Source organism: Uloborus diversus, chromosome 7 (genome assembly GCF_026930045.1).
Source record: "Uloborus diversus isolate 005 chromosome 7, Udiv.v.3.1, whole genome shotgun sequence".
Taxonomy (NCBI): Eukaryota; Metazoa; Arthropoda; class Arachnida; order Araneae; family Uloboridae; genus Uloborus; species Uloborus diversus.
Genome location: NC_072737.1, coordinates 114,036,451 through 114,053,307, shown reverse-complemented (window position 1 = coordinate 114,053,307; position 16,857 = coordinate 114,036,451). Strand labels below are relative to the sequence as shown.

The 16,857-nt window shown below is 35.1% G+C and overlaps 1 protein-coding gene across 1 annotated transcript in view; it reads left to right on the top strand.

Annotated features, from left to right (window-relative positions):
* The first annotated feature begins 9,344 nt into the window (after window positions 1-9,344).
* Window positions 9,345-16,857, top strand: part of LOC129226840 (uncharacterized) — a 66,241-nt gene continuing 58,728 nt past the window's right edge. Inside the window, exons 1-2 of the mRNA XM_054861470.1 lie at window positions 9,345-9,355; window positions 11,724-11,928. Coding sequence (XP_054717445.1) covers window positions 9,345-9,355; window positions 11,724-11,928 — 216 coding nt within the window. The remainder of the gene's footprint in view (window positions 9,356-11,723; window positions 11,929-16,857) is intronic.

Here is a 16,857-nt window from a genome sequence, read left to right as displayed (position 1 = left end):
TTTTTAAATATTTAGGACAATCTGCAATTAAATGAGATCAGAAACTTAAGCTTAGGAAAATTTGTATTTACACACCGTACCTCTGTTTCGGTACTGCTTTTCTGAAGTAATATTTATCATTTCACTTAAACTACCCTCGATTCTCGATAACTCGAAGCCTTATTACTCGAATATTTTATTATCTTGAAGTTTTCATTCGGTCCCAAAATAATTTAGTTGTTTCAATGCAAAGTTGTCCCTATGTCTCGAATGTACTGCTTTTAAGTCGACGTTTTTCTGAAAGTTTCGTTTTCATTTTATGCATAAAGATGCAGCTAAAACAAGAAGTTTTCACCCCCTTTAACACACTGCTTTGCTTATCAACTTGTGTGAGGGGAATAATTTATTTACATTTGGGGGAAGGGGGAGGCAATGAGAAGCAAAGGGATGCAAGTGGATTTTTTCAAGTTCTGAGTAAAACGCGGTTAATGATAACGTCCTAGGTAGGCTTTCATTGAAATTTTTTCTAAGTCGTGCTGTACAGCAGCAACTGCCAGAGCTACTAGTGCTATCTCTTGCCCTATGACAGAGGAGAGGTTCCCCAACTATTTGTACTGGTTACCTCGAAATTTTTAATTTTGCCACTTGCATCCCTTTGCTTCTCACCGCCTCATTTGTGCTCCTTAAAGCGCATAGTGTTGCGAAATAGAATAAGAAGTAGCGGATAGAGATCTTTTTGAGCAATCACGATTGCTTATTGCTTTCATTTGACTGTTTTCAGGTCTTATCATTTTATTTTTCCGCCAGCACCCTCTGCAACATCACCGTCGACCGGCCTCACCATGCTACTCCTCGTCGAGACGGTGCTAAACCGTCTCGAGGTTGCATCCATATCCTACACTTACACGCATACATACACGCACGTAAACACACACACACAAACACATACACACACATACATACGCCTACACATATACACAAACACATGCACACACACAAACACATACACACACTCAAATACATACACACACTCAAACACATACACACACTCAAACACATACACACACTCAAACACATACAGACACCTACACGTACACACACACCTATACACAACTACCCACACACTCATGCCTGCACACAGTCGCAAACACATATGCCTACACACACATACACATTCCCCTACCGCCCACACACAAACACTCATGCACACAACTACCCACACACTCATACCTGCACACAGACATAAACACACATGCCTACACACACATACACATACCCCCTACACACAAACACACATACCCCCCATACACCCATAAACACACACGCCAACATACACACACTCACTCGTGATTGCGAAAAACTTAATTTGAATTCAAGAGCTCAAAATTCAAATTTTTTTTTTTTTTTGGCTTTAACTAATGACCTAAAATTTCATATCCGGCTAACGTTTGAGAAACTTAATTTTTCTTTTCAAAAATTGAAAAATTTTCTGGATGGTTTAAATAATTGCTTTGACGACGGAAACTGCCTGCAACAAGAACAGCATTTGAAACTGTTTTTCGAGCTATGGTTTCATGAATATCAATGATTACGAAGCTGAAGTGACCGATTAATGGAATTCTTCCGCAATCTTTTTCTAGGGGGGGGGGAGGGGTTCAAATATATCACTGCAGCACATGGGGAATTCCAAAAACGTGGATAAGTTGCATTGTGTTTTCAAACTTACTGACGTTTCGAGATATGATTTTTTTCTTTTTTTCAACGTAAGCAAGTGAAAAGGAACTTCCTTTTTCGAAGTATATTTTTAAAATGTATTCTCTGTAATAATATTTTATTGCAGAGCTAATAATTAATAGCTATAAGTGTCATTGGCTATCCAGTAGCGTACCTAGCATACGTGACACACGGGCGGTAATCTGGGGTGTCTCCCTCCCTCGCCTACAAACGTAAAAATAAAAAAAAAGTTTTAATTTTCTATGTTTGAGTTTTAATTTTCTATGTCTTTTCTATGAAAGCATGAAATGATACAATTTTTAGAAATAACAAATTTTAAGTTGGCTAATGTACAAAAGAAGAATAAAAACTATGAACGCGCTTTCTATGTAACTTGCCATTGACGCATGTAAGCGAGGGCCGTTGCGAGGTCAAAAAAGTAAAGTGGTGTGTGAAATTGGTAGCCTTTTAATTATTTCAAAAGTATCTCAAACACAGAGATAATGGGGATTCAGTTGTTTGGTTTCAAGGGATGTCACTACTAGGTCTAAGTATTGACAATATGAACCTAATCCTGAGTATAATATTCATTTCATGAGTGGGGCAGGGGATTAGGGGTCCGAGATTTTCTCCCCCGGAAATTTTTTAAATTTTTAGTCTGAAAAATACATCATGTTTCTTTTTCAAAATTAAAAAATAAAAAATGCAAATATTGTCAAGTATGTTAGAGAGAGGGAGGATCAGGGGAAGTACCCTGGTTGAAAAGATTCAGGGCCCTACCCTCGACTAGTGTTAGTGTGCACCTGTCACCATTAACGCACACTGACATTCTTCAAATGGCTGGCATGACTCGATATGATGCTTGTTGAAATCGTGTTTGGTTGCATCATTATTAGCTTTACGAATGCCTTCATAAGAGAATAGTGCTCGAACTTTCCGGCCATCAACTGCACTGCAGGCAGCTGACGAAGGACATTTCCCCGTGTTGGGTTTTCGTGTCTCAGAATTTTCTTTCCTTAAATTACGGTAGCTTTCCTCGTGTAACGGAAAAAAATCCTCTTCAATTGAGAGGGGAAAATGCTGTAGAAGAATCTGCAGAGTTACTGTAAAATACATAAAGCAAAATTGCCTTAAAATTAGCAGCAAAAGCAGCACTAAAATCTTGGAATTTGTTATGAAAACTTTAAAAAAAAAAAACGTGAATATTACTGCAAAATATGCTGGCATCCCTTCTGCTTGTACTTTTGTTGTGGAATTATAGTGTTTTCAACGATGTTGGGCTAAACAATTCTTTCAATATTTTGAAGATATTTTATGAAGTTCGGTAGAGTGTCAATGTAGTCTTCCTAGTTGTTGATACACTTGATTAACCAGACATTCAATCAAACAGAACTTAATTTCAGTTTTTTTTTTCAGATGCTGTTTAAAACATTTGGATGCCTAGCAGTGTTGTGCTTATCAGCAATATGTGTTGCAAAAGCAGACGATTTTCAGTTACCTGTAGTCACAGATGGTGGTAATAAGCCTCAACTTTCAAAAGTATCTGCTTTATACATTGGAGATCTTTTAAGAACAGTCGTGAAAGAAAATTTAGATGCTGTGGCAAATGCACCAAGACCCATTGCATCAAAACTACAGTATGATGCTCCAGGAGCTGGAAGAATAATAGCTGCAAATTATAAAGCCCACGGTGGTCATGAGTACTTAGAAACAGAAATCATTCGACCTACTGCTCGAAACTTTGATGTTCCTGAAGAAAGAATAAATCAGATTCCAGTCAATGCTCTAGGAGAAGTATTGTATTTGAGACCCGTTGATGAACGACATAGTTATGATGGAAGGCATGTGGTTTCACCTCGAACACTGCAACCACGCTATCCTGAAGAACAGGTTCGACAGGTGAAAAAGAAATGTAAGAAACATCATCATTATCCAGAAGACCAAAGTTATGTCCCCGAGGAGAGAACTGCTGGACGCAGAGGCACAGAAGTACGCCGTTCAAGACCAGATGACAGTTATGCAAGGGAAGAATCAGATGAAGATCGGTACTATAACCATCAAAGTGGCCCAAGTTCTACGTATTCGTCAGTTGATGCTCCATCAACCTACAAGTCAGGTACTAAGACAAAGACACCATCCGGTGGAAGTTATTCAAAGTCTACAAGCACATCAACGTCTAAAACAGTTACGCCTAAGCAGAGACAAAGAGCAAGAAGACCATCAAAAGCAGCTCCTGCACCACCACCACCTTCTGAAAATTATGATCAGAGATATAAAACTGTTGCAGAAAAAGAAGATATTATCGTTTACAAAGTTAAGGAACCTGTATCCGAAGAACAGAGTGATTACTCTCGCGAAACTGCTAATGATTATGACCGTCCACGACAAGAACCAGTTCAGAAGGTCATTCATAGTTCTGAATATGTTGAAGAGCAGCCAGCCAGGCCAAGCAAAAAACACTCCCCACGTTCTAAAAGACCAAGAATTTTTTATTCAGCCCCAAATCAAAGGCCCCAAGAGTACGAAACTCCAGTGAGATATGAGCAAAATAGACCTGTTTATAATGAGCGGCAAAATACACGTTATGAAAACACCGAACCAGTACGGGAGCATCAGTATCAAGATGAAATAAGGCATGTAAGCCATAAACCTTACATTCAAGAACAAGTTCCTGAGTACCTTGATAATTCTGGACAGCGAGAAGAGGGGCGAGATGGTTTAAAACCAATATACTACAATTACAAAAACTCAGAACCAGTTCAAGAAGAAAAATTGGTACACACGCCAAGAAAAAGGATCAACACTGATAACCAATATAGCAGGTATCCAAGATATCCACAAGAAAAAAATGTGAAGTCCTCAAAACCTGAAAGACAGCAAGAAAATTACCATGCTTACGTAAGAGATGATCCCATTCCTCAGCTCTATTCATCGGTTTCTCAAGAACCTTATGAAAGAGGTCAAAGGATAAGCAGTTATGAAGGAAATGTTGGTCCAGTTAATATTCAGTCCGAGCAGTTTTCAGATCTTTCAAACAGAAATCGACATCAAGGAGGGAGATCAGCACGATCATCAGAACAAACCGGAAGAGAAGTTCCTCGAAGAACTCAATTAGAAGCATCTAGCAACATACAAGAACCTCAAGTACTTGCTCAAGTTGAGAGCAAGCCATATGTCTCTCGATCTGTGTCTTATTCTAAAAGTGGCTACAACCTGGATGATAACAAACAACCTCAGCATAAAGCAGAACTGCAACCTCAACAAGCACGCACTTACGCTGCACCACAAAAACTAACTAACCCTCTGAATGAAGGAAGGGATGGTTACAGACCTGATGACGAATATCAGACTTCATATAAACCTTACAATTCTGAGTATCCTGCAAGTTATATGACTGATCAGCAGCATGAGGGTCCTCAGTCATATGAAGTCCGTGATCAGTACAACGATGAAGAAGCGCCTTACCAAGAAAATGATGGTTCCTACGAAGACGATGGCTCTTACGAAGGCAATGGAAATCACAGGTATAAGAGTCACACTGAAGGATTTAAAGTTGATTATAACGAAGAAGAGCCTCTTGAAATTGATGACAAATTTTTTGAAGAATATGGTATATCTAAGGATGCTAAAATAATCATTGCCAGCGCTGTGGAACCAAACTTATTTATTGCTGATGGTACTAAAATCGGCCAAGGCAATTCGGGTTCTGAAGAACCACAGGAAGAGTATTCTGAAGAAAAATATAATGAAGAAGAAGATGAAGATAGAAAACGCGCCCCAGAGGAATCTCCAGGTCTCTCTCCAAAACAAATACCTGGTTCATTTACAGAATTAGTAAACACTAATCCGAGTTTCCTAAGGAACCTTCCGGAAATAATGAACCCAACTGATGCATTTTTCAAATCTGACGGTTTAGATTCTTTGGAGGAAGCTGATTTCCGCGCTGTTGCCGATAAAGGATTCGTTGTTTCACAGAGAGGTCGAGAAATGGTGCAACAACATGGAGACGGAGTGAGTCGTATTATATTCAATGTAGCACCTCCTAAAATTTCCAGATCAGAAACACCTGAAACAGATAACAGACGGGAGGATAAAGTACTGCAAGAAAACAGTGCTAAAGTTGGAGAGGTTAAAGAACAAGCGCAGAACGCGTAGCAATAGCCATAGCAAGTGTGCACAAGTGAAATTAGTGAACTTTTTACCATGAGGGTTAAACCTTTGAAATTGATACAGTCGATCACACTAGGACTCTATTCAAAAGTTTTGGAGATTTTTAAGTTTTATAAATTTTAAGAAAAAGTTTAAATGTTTTAATGAAATGGTTTTTGTATTTTCATATTTGACTTAAACGTGCTATTTCATGCTTCCTCGTAAGCTAAGAAACACTAATCAAAAGATAGGCAGCTCAATCTAATTTCAGATGTATCGTATATTTTTATTCCGTGTTTGCAAATCTTACAGCTGAAAGAAACGAAGGTACCTTTACTCCCTAGAAGATGTTTTTTTTTTCGATTTCATTTTATCTTATGCATCATTAACGTAATAGTTGATTTTAAATTAAAAATTTAAAGATCGGATCAGCCTGAACTATTTGTTAGATAACCGTCATGTAAATGCAATTTTTCTTTTGAAAACTATTGTCCCGACTGTTTTTTCATGTACATAGCTTCTTTAAAGATGTTTATATTATAGAGCACGCAGTGTTCATTTGTACATAGCGAAGAATAAAAGGTATTTTATGAATTTTTGGGCTCATGACGTCATTTTCACTTTATTACACAAAAAAAAAATGCGTTTTTATAAGTATTTGAACATTACATCAAAAGTCTAAAGAAGTAAATGCTTCCAAGTATGTGTTACGAGTCATTTCATGTCAAGTGTGGTCCCCACTCGACTATCTCCGATTTGGATGAAATTTTATAGAGGCTTAGAAATGCCTTTGAAACTAGCCTATGCAAATTTTCAGCTTTCGAAGTAACTGAATTCATCAGTCACTTCGAATCCATCCACCGATGATGTCACACGCAGAGCTCGACGAAAGGTTTGGTTTTTCTTCGTTTTCATTAAGACCACGACTAATAAGCCCGGAAATGTTCTCTCTTCATAAAAACAAATGTTTTTACAATATAATCACAAAGTACGAGACTTTGAATTATATTTGTTCAGATTTTATGGCAACCTAAAATCCAGGAAAATTTTTCACCACCGCGCTTTTTCACGAGTTGACACGTGTGCTATAAAAAATCAAATGAGCTTAAATTGAAAAAAAAAAAAAAACTTGAGTGTATTAACAGCCAATTGAACTTTAAGCTCCTTAAATTTCAGGCTTCCAGGGTGATAAATTATTCTGCAAACTTAGGCTAAAGATGGCAATTTGTAACAAAAAGCTAATCCGCCATTACGGATCATTTTTTTGGGGAGATTCTAGATCCTCAGAATTTGGATCTTGGAAGCTGAAAATTTGCATAGGTTAGTTTCAAAGACATCTCTACACCTCTATAAAATTTCATCCAATTCAGAGATGGTCGAGTAGGAACGATTTGAAAAATTAGGTCTGTTGACGTGGAATGACTCTTACTTGTTTTATTTTAAAATTTAAATTTCTTTATAAACAAATGATAATGATGAGAATAATAATAACATTCATAATCAAGAATAAGAGGAAGAAGAATAATGATAGTAACAGTAGTAGTAGCAAGAATCCTCTTTTTTCTTCCATTGCATCCACACATAAAATTATTTAGCACATAGAATAAATCTCGCGACTGAGACAACAAATGAACCAGAACACTATTTTTTCGCTTTTTTGAATTTGGGATTTATTTATCTCAACCGCGAGGAGGATGGAGAGCAAACCGTTTAAACCTCCCACGCTTGTTTTCTTAGCCTTGCCAGTTCTTACGTTAGAGGGGAAGGTTTGTTTTTTATCAAACGAAGAACATACCGACTATCTTTCTCGGCCTTCGCGAAAAAGAGTCTGGCGCCTCACAGGTGCATAAAGTTAAGTGAAACTTTTCATCTGCCTAATATTGGCCTCGGTGAAAAGGGACGATGTTTTCGTTTGGCAGAAAAGAGTAATTTTACTCCAAAATAAATGAAATATGTCTCTTTATGTGTGACCGAATAGTGAATATTTTAAAATAGTTTATGATTGACTGGTAGAGCAAAAAATTCTCGTGTTCTTTTTTTTTTTTTTTTTTTTTTGAGTCTATGAGAACAAAATTTTCAAAAAACACCACTGCTTTATCGGGCTGTACCCAAGGTATTGGCTAAACACCTAATGAAGAAGATGAGCATCTTCTCATTGTTGGCAAAAAATAATTTCCGCAACAGTGAGAGGCAGCAGTTGTAGTAATTCAGAAAACGTTTCGACTAGATACTTGTTTTTCTAATGAAATTGGTGGTAAACCCGTGAAATTCCGGAACTTTACCTAGAAGTGATTTAAAATGTTTCGGAATTTTCACGTAGAACGAGATTCTATACACTATAATAAATTATATAAATCTTGTGACTCTGAAATAGTCTTAAATATTTAGATATTTTATTTATTTATTTATTTATTTTTTTTATTTATTTATTTATTTTTTTTTTTTTTTTGGTTCTAAGTTCCACTACGTTTTTAAAAAACTATTTAATGTACATGAGTCATTCTCCAGAAAACGTAACTTTTAAATGCAAATATTTTTCAATTTCGAAACTTTTTTTTTTCATTCTTACAAGAAAGTGTTACCTACTAGAAGTAACCATAAACAATGGCCCAGCTAAGTTCCAATTATTTTACTCATAAATTTAAAAAAAAAAATGCCTTGTTTACGGAAAAGAAAAAAAAGAAAAAAACTTTGAATATTTAAAAATCGAAGCCAATTTAATATCAAAGCAGTAATTTCGTTAGTTGTGCAAACAATCAGCTATTTTAATGATTAAAGGGGAATATAATATTAAGCTCTCTTCATTAAAGTACGACTTAATTAGTAGTTTCAAACATATGTTAAAAATATTATTTAGTAAATTTGAGGATATGCTGGCAATTTATAATTTTGGTAGAATGACTATTATTGATGTACTTCCCCTCCATCAGTTATTTTCACCTCAGAAATAATGACATTGATAAGGTCTGCCACGGAGGTGAGGATCTTTCCATTAATATAGGCCCAATAGATACATTTTTCATGGGAAAACTTTTTTTCTTCGTTGCTACAATCTGCACATGTTAATCACATAAAAACATGTTTCCTTTTTTTTACATTAATTTACATCCCTAAAACTCAATTTCATGGAGGTAAGAAGTCAAAATAACAACACTAAGTTTTTAAATCAAAATCTATCTTCTTATTTTTTGACAAAAATCTCACAACTTCAAGTATGGCTGAAAATAAACAAGGGGGCTCCCTTGTATCATGGAAAATAAAATTTGATGTCATTACTGCCACGTGTTATTCTTAAACATAATAATGAGGAATGGCATTTTGTGTTTAGGTAACAGAGGTGAGAATTTATTGTGTGAACGAACTGAAACACAATATTAAAAAATTAAACATACCTAAACAATTAGTATTTGAGACACTTGTGAAAGGAATAATAAATAAATAAGTATATACTTTTAACTAAACAAGTTATAGAGCAACAAAAACAGTCACACAAGGTGTGTGACATGCCACGGAGGTAAGAATTCGCATGTTGTGAACCAGAAATATACTAAAATAAAAATTATTATTAAAAAATTGTTGGCAGGTTCAAATAGATACATTTTTGATGAAATTGACAAGCATTGTTAAATGAATTGTTCCTTAATGTTTTTACTGTAAAAGCCGTGTGACAGAAAAGTTACACTTTTTGAAGAATGACCCATATGATTGTTCAAAGTTAGCATTAGTATCCGGATCACTTTGAACCAAACTAATAATTAATTTTAAATGGTTAATGAAATTATTATTCCTTCCAAAATATATAGAATGCTTCAGAAGTTTTTATTCTGCATTACGCCATTAAATGTAATAACGCTGTTTAGTATGGTAGGTGAGATAAGGGTAGATCATAAATAATGTTATGCTTTAAGTGGAAGGGTGCATATATAACTGTGACAGTTTGTGACAAGGGGGAGAGAGGGGCTAACAAAGCGCGTGACATTGCGCATTTTTGTTACAATATATGAATATAATATATCTTGACATGTGACAAGGGGAGGGAAAGGGTTTATGTGAAGTGTGATTTTGAGACAAGTGAGGGGGGGGAGGAATGTATTACAAAAAGTATGACATAATTAATGGATAACCTTATGAAATGTTCAACAAAGCTACCTTAAATGACTCTGCAGCAAAATGAATCAATAAAGCAAGAATTGTTTAAGCAACGAAATTTTTTTTTTCATACGTTTACATTACTAATTTTATTACTTATTTTTTATTAATACATTTATTTGTTTTTTTTCAATAAAAAAGCGCTAATTTTGTGTCAGTTGACAAGATTTATAGTCCTGAAGTAGAACTCTTAGCCAAAATTACGATTTTCACATTAGAGTTCTCCAGTGATACAACCAAAGATAAGTCGTTGTAATTATTTATTACTTATTCGAACTGTTTAAAATATACCAAAATTACACTTAGAGCGATCTGACGATCATGATCTGAAAAATTATGCTCTGATTGCCCTGACAATCTTGATTTACAAATCATACTGATCCACCTGGACTTGACGTTTATGTTCTAGAAGTTGTTTTTTGATCGATCTAATGAGAATGATTTAAAAATTATGCTAAGATCAATCGGACACTCATGGTCATGAATTAAGAATTATACTGGTTGACCTAATAACATGATCTAAAAAAGTGCAGATTCACCTGACATATGTGGTTCAAAATTTGTATTCTGATCGGCTTGACGATCCTGTTCTAGATGTTATATTTTGAACGACCTAATAATGATGATCTAAAAATGAAATTATGATTGGTCTGAAGATCATTGTTTAAAATTGAAACTCCAACAGACATAATGATCGTGATCTAAAAATTGTACTCTCATCCAGAGCCCGATCATTCTGATGATATTGGACATGGGGCACATTTCTATTTCAGGGTCCCCCTAGAGCCCGACTAAGATTTTTGAAGACGCTGGGCATGAAATTTATTTTGTGCCCCCTCCCTCTATTCCCGTTTATTCTGAAGCTATAAAATATTTCGATTCTTGTCTATTAACACAACCATGCTAAATTTGGTAGAACCCCATATCACAACATTTAAAAAGTAGAAGAGATATAGTATACGATAATTATATAAGATGTGGTTAAACTTTGCCCGTTGCAGTTTACCGTAAATATCAAAGTTATTTAAGATATAACTTTTAATAGTAAATACATACTAAACTTGGAGTGGTTTTGAGATTTGCAAGGAGTTCAAATTTTTAAGGGAAATTTTTATCAATAAATAAGAGATTTTCATCTTGCCATTTGCAAAAATATCAATGATATCATTGTACTCTAGATTCTAAGTGAAATCATTATTTATTTTTAATTAACATGATAAATTAAAGGGATGTTGGGCCCCCCTGAAATCTAAGAGGAGGGGGCCTATGCCCCGCGTGCCCCTGCGGTAATCAGGCCCTGCTCTCATCGACCTGAAGATCGTGGTCTATTTGTTGGATACTCCTTAAACTGTTCATTGGTTTTAATTTTTTTAGACTTAACAGGAAAAAAAAAATGCCTTATGATACTCACTAGTTGGATATGTTTACGTTTTGAAATATAACAATACTTTTTCTCTCAAAGTGAGGATTATTCGTATTCCCCCTCAATATTTCAGACATCATTCGTCAAAAATTCTCTCATCGAGGTAAATCCGCATCTTTCTGTTTTCATTTCCCCCTTTTCCACTTCTCCTCATATTTATTTTAGACTGCAGTACCCCTGTATAGATAATCTCTCCACGGACGGAGCACCACTGCCTTATCTGACGTGGGTTACGCAAAATACTCTTGAGAAAACATAACCCACAGGCGGGGAGGTGGCGAAATATACGCAAAACCCTTATTTTGTCCAGATGGCTGGCAACTGAGGCTAAACCAATTTTTGATCACTTCTTTGGAGCCGCCAACGCTGGGAAACGTCTCTCGCTTCATCCAGACCTGAGGAAAGGACGTCGTCCTGTTCGAAGGATGCCTCAGGAGGACATGGGCCGTCCTCGGTTTTGGCCAATAGGAGGGAAGGAATTTCCTCCTATTTTTGAAGAGGAGGACATTGAAGAAGTAAGTGGGAATGCGACGATTTAGCTTGTTTTGATGACTAAACTTTCTTTAATATCAGCTTGTTATAATTTGGCAACTTGCTGCTGGAGAGATTTGTCGTGTGATAACATTAAATTTTTTTTACCGCTTGCCAGAGATATCATATGCGAGAAGTAAGAAACTGCTATGGTTACCACTTTAAGCTTTTTAATGTCAGCAGTTGATGAGCAATTATATTTATCTTTCTAAATTGAATAAAAGAAGTTTATGTTCCATAACTGTTTGACTTAAGTGCCATTCATTAATTACTTAAGGATGATTTTGGCAATTTTGACCCCCCCCCCTACACCCATGTAAGGCTGTAAGGGTACGTAAGATTTTTCAAACCCCATCCTCTCTATTACGTAAGATCCCATTTAGTTTTCAAAATAATAAAATGTTGTTAGAAAAGGATCAGTTACACTAAACACCAAGTTTGACATAAATCAAAGATTTTTATTAGATAGATTATTAATTGGGTTACGAGGGCAAATACTTTTTGTGTCAAAAAAGGATTCAATGCGCTTTTTCGATTCCTATCTATTTCAACATTTTTCATTATTATATTATTTGGGTAGTTTCCTGTCAGTCCAGTACCTGAATGTTTTTAAGCAGTCTGCGGCGTAAAGTATGATTAAAAAAATAGTGCGCAATATGAATCGATTTTCGATAATCGTAAAATCTAAATTGGCATCGAGAATTGCTTAAAAATAAGATGCTAATAAGGAAAACATGCTACCTGAAGATTTTCTGTATAAATAAAACGAGGAATATATATAGTACTAGTCGACCCGTGCGGAACTCCGCACTGTACTTCGAATCGTTTCATAATGCATTTCGCTCTTTAAAAATTTCAAAGAAAGAATATTATGAAGAAAAACCGAAAAAAGTAAATGGAAAAAAGTAAGCGCACAAGAGAAGGCATGTAATTTGAAGACATCAGTAACAAAACCTCGTTAAATACAACGTTGTGATAATTTAATCATCGCTCCCCTTTTGGTTGCACGTATTTTCAATGCAAATATAAATATCATTAAAAGTGTGGCTGAGTGACACGTGAAAAATCAGTAATTTCGCATGTGAAAAAACAGGTTGTGGCAAATAAAGTCCTGCCCATGTGAGCATCTGACGGAAAAAAAGAAACATTAAAGAGATATTTATTGGCAAGGACTCGAAAAGGCGCCATTCTGATTACCAGTACGACGCTCCAACAAACTTAGCAACTGTGCCTTCCTTTTCGAATGCTATTCATTGAAGGAATGCGTAATAAAACACAGTAAAAAAGTTTTTCGCCGAAAAAAAATATAATAAGATCATGCGTCTATGTTTTGTCATTAGCCAGCATGATACGATTTAAAATTATTCGTAAAACATGGAATTTGATTAAAGAATGAGGAAGATCTCACGTAGCGATTGAAACAAACATTCTAGAGAAGTAATAAATTCGGTTGAAAAAATAAGTGTTTTTATTTTTGAATATTCAACAATTTCCCATAGCAGGCTTCTTTAACCTGTACGGCTTAAAAGCCCGCACTTGTTTTTCTTTTAATCGAACACTTAAAATTCAAAACCAAAATCAGTTGAACAAGAGTTCGTTTTTTAAGTGTAATTTTTCGAACGTAGACAAAATGTTTTTTTTTTTTTTTTTCAGTCGAAAGCAGAGGAGTAGAAAATGATTTCTTACTAATGAAGTTGATAATAATTTTAATGTTTTATATCGTATCCGAATAAATAATTAAAAATTTACTGGTTGAAACTCGCAGTTTTAATTTGGTGTAGTATTTTTTCATTTGCACAAAAGTTCGAACACTGCTATTAGAAAAATCTACATTTCAGAATACAATGAAAATGTTTTTCTGCACAAAAAGGATTCCCTTGACGTATATCTAATACTTTTTTTATGCTTACATTATGCTCAGTGGTCTGGACGGAGTCAAAGCTTAAAAAAAAGGGAAGAACACCCTTCGATTAGCAGTCAACTTATCTGAATGATAACTGTAGCCTGCATAAGGGAGTCGAAACACCAAATAACATTCCCACTGCATTTATTTTATTACGTGTGTTATCTGCTGTATGTTATGAGTACATGTAATGCGTAATATTACTGTAAATTTGCTATTATGTCGGACAGCCCGAACTGGCCCGAAGTTCAGACAGTTTATAGCGGAACGCTCTACCGAAAAAAAAACCCCACAGGTAATTTTAAATTTGTTTTCTTGCCGAGAAGTGTTTTTATTTTTGAAAATTTTTACAATTTGTTATCACAGGCTGTTTGAACCGTTATGACTTAGATGGCAGCACGTGTTCATCATTTAACAGCACGGTTAAAATACAAAATAATTTGAACTAAGTTCTTTTTAAGGCGTAGCTTTTCAAATGTAGTAAAAATGTGATACGCTATTTGTTTTTTTGCAAAAAGAAGAAATATATATATATTAACCTTTCAAATGAGGAAGTATTTTTTTTATTTGTACAAAGAGTCAAAAACTCATTAGAAGAATCTATATTTCAACATACGATTTATTATATTTTACTGAGCAAAAAACAATTCCAATGTAGTCTGAAATCTTAAACCTGATACTTATATTTTCGCTTACATTATGCTTTAATTTTCTTCTCGGAGCCAAAGCTTTAAAAAAAACTTTACAATTGAGTATCAATTTAGCACCGTGTTGCATCAAGTTTTCATAACAGCTAGGAGCGTTTCTGCCTCATGTATTCCCTCATATTTGTTATTCATCGCTCATGTAATTCGCGATATTCTTGTAATGTTTTGATGCAGATTGTCCGGACGTGGGCCCGAACACGCATTCTCCTGGTTACCAGTCGAACGCTCTGCCGATCAAGCTATTCAGCTCTGTCGGTAACAGTGCAAGTTAAAGTTATAAATTTAACCGAAAACCTCATTCTGGTTCTTTAACAGGTTTTTTCGCCCGAAAAAACAATTTTTAGACCGTGGGTCTATTTTTCGTCAGTAGCCTGCACGATAAGCTTTAAAATAAGGTGTAAATCAAAGAAATCGATCAAGAATTGAGGAAAATCTCGCGTAGAAACCAAAAATAGGCTACAGAAATAATATATAAGGATAAGTGTCAGTGTGCATGTATGTTCCCTGTACAAATCCACAGTTTTCGTCGGATCAGGACCAAATTTGACAGGGAGGTACCTGGGCACAGGAGAAGGAACGTTGGAAGGGGGGGGGGAGGGGGGTTCAAACGCCAGAAAAGAATCGAACGTTCGAATTTTAATTTTAGGACCCGAAAATGGTATTAAATGGCTTTTTCTACCCGAAATATTTATTCGACCAGTTCAATTTTGGTGCCATTCGAAAGCCCGCGAAAAATACCATTAAGGTTCATTCATTTCCTTCGAACTGAAAAAAAAAGACTGTAAAATCACAGGGAAAAAATAAAAAAGCATCATTAAGCCTAATGGAATAAAAATTTTATGTCGAAAATTTTTCGTTTGGACGATCTCATTTTAAATTAGCAAGGTTGCCACTTTTTTTTCCTCGGTTGTGACTAAATAAAATTTTGTTTTTGTTTTGAGGTAAAAATTTCCCCTTTTGATTATTATTTGGCGATTTATCTTCTTTCTTTTCTTTTCTTTTTATTTTTTTTCAGGTTTTTAGTTGCATTTATGGGCGGTTGCGTTTAATTTTTTTGGGGAACTTTTGATTTTCCGTTTTCTTTCTTTAAGAATGATTATTTTGACGGGAAATTTTGTAGTGTTCCCCCCCCCCCCCTCTAAATGAAGCAGGATTGTTGAACATGTGTCACTTGACATAACTTTTATTTTTGAGTTAGACCGTGCAAAGCCGGGCAGTGCAGCTAGTATAAAATAAAATAAGGAGCAAATCTTCATTAGCTGAAAGTTAAGGCTTTTTTTCCTTAAAAAAAAGTTTTCTTTGAAATACTCTGCCAACTTTCAGAAGAATCTGCGTCGTACGTAATCTTCAAAATCTTCAAAAATTATTTATTTTACAAATCAGAAACACTGATTTATTTGATTACTAAATAAAAACTACTGCAGAAAACATCTGTTTTTTTACCCCAAGTTTTGAAAAAAAAAAGTGAAAGGGAATATTTCCTTCCCTGCTCTAAATATTTCACGCCCCTAATCACATAACGCTTCGGCGTCCATATTTTTTTAGATGTAATTTTAAAGGAAAAAAGTAAAGAACATACGAGTTAGCGTGTTACAAGTTATAAAGTCGCAGCTGAGAAAAGTGTGCCAGGAACTCATTTCTCGAACTTGCGACGCCTGCTTAGTGAAGTTGGAGGATTTAAAGGAAGAGAGGGAAAACGAATTATCTCTTGGGGCTCTCAATGAAACCATAACTTGCTAAAATTACCTTTCTCGCTGAACGTTTTGCCGTGGCAAAATTGCTACAATGTTTTGCGAATGAGGAAAGCGAAGTTTTTTTTGAGCAATCGCATTAGTTTTTCTTTGTAACTTCTCCTGAAGCTTTTCTTTCGAAGTGCACCACCTTTAGTTTCTTCTATGGCAAAGTAGAGTCTGAGTAAAGGGAAGCAAACTCCATTGTAATAATGTGGATGTTTCTTTCAGTCAAAAGTACTACTTTTAGTCACTGAAATTGGAAGAACAATCAAATAATAATAATAATAATATTAATAATAATAGTAATAATAACAAAATAAATAAATAAATAACATGGTCACAGGAAATACTTTTATTTTCCCAACATTTAATTTTTAATTATTTTTTTTAATGTCTGATTTCTAATCCAATATATTTATTTCATCGTGTGACGTCACAAGTGAGGAAACCGTCTTGAATCGGAGAGCGTGATTGTCTTTTCTGGCAAGATATCGTCAGTTAATAATTTTTTCACAGCGAGCAATTTATTAGCAGAACGAGAATTGTTAGTTAAACAAAATATTCATTTAG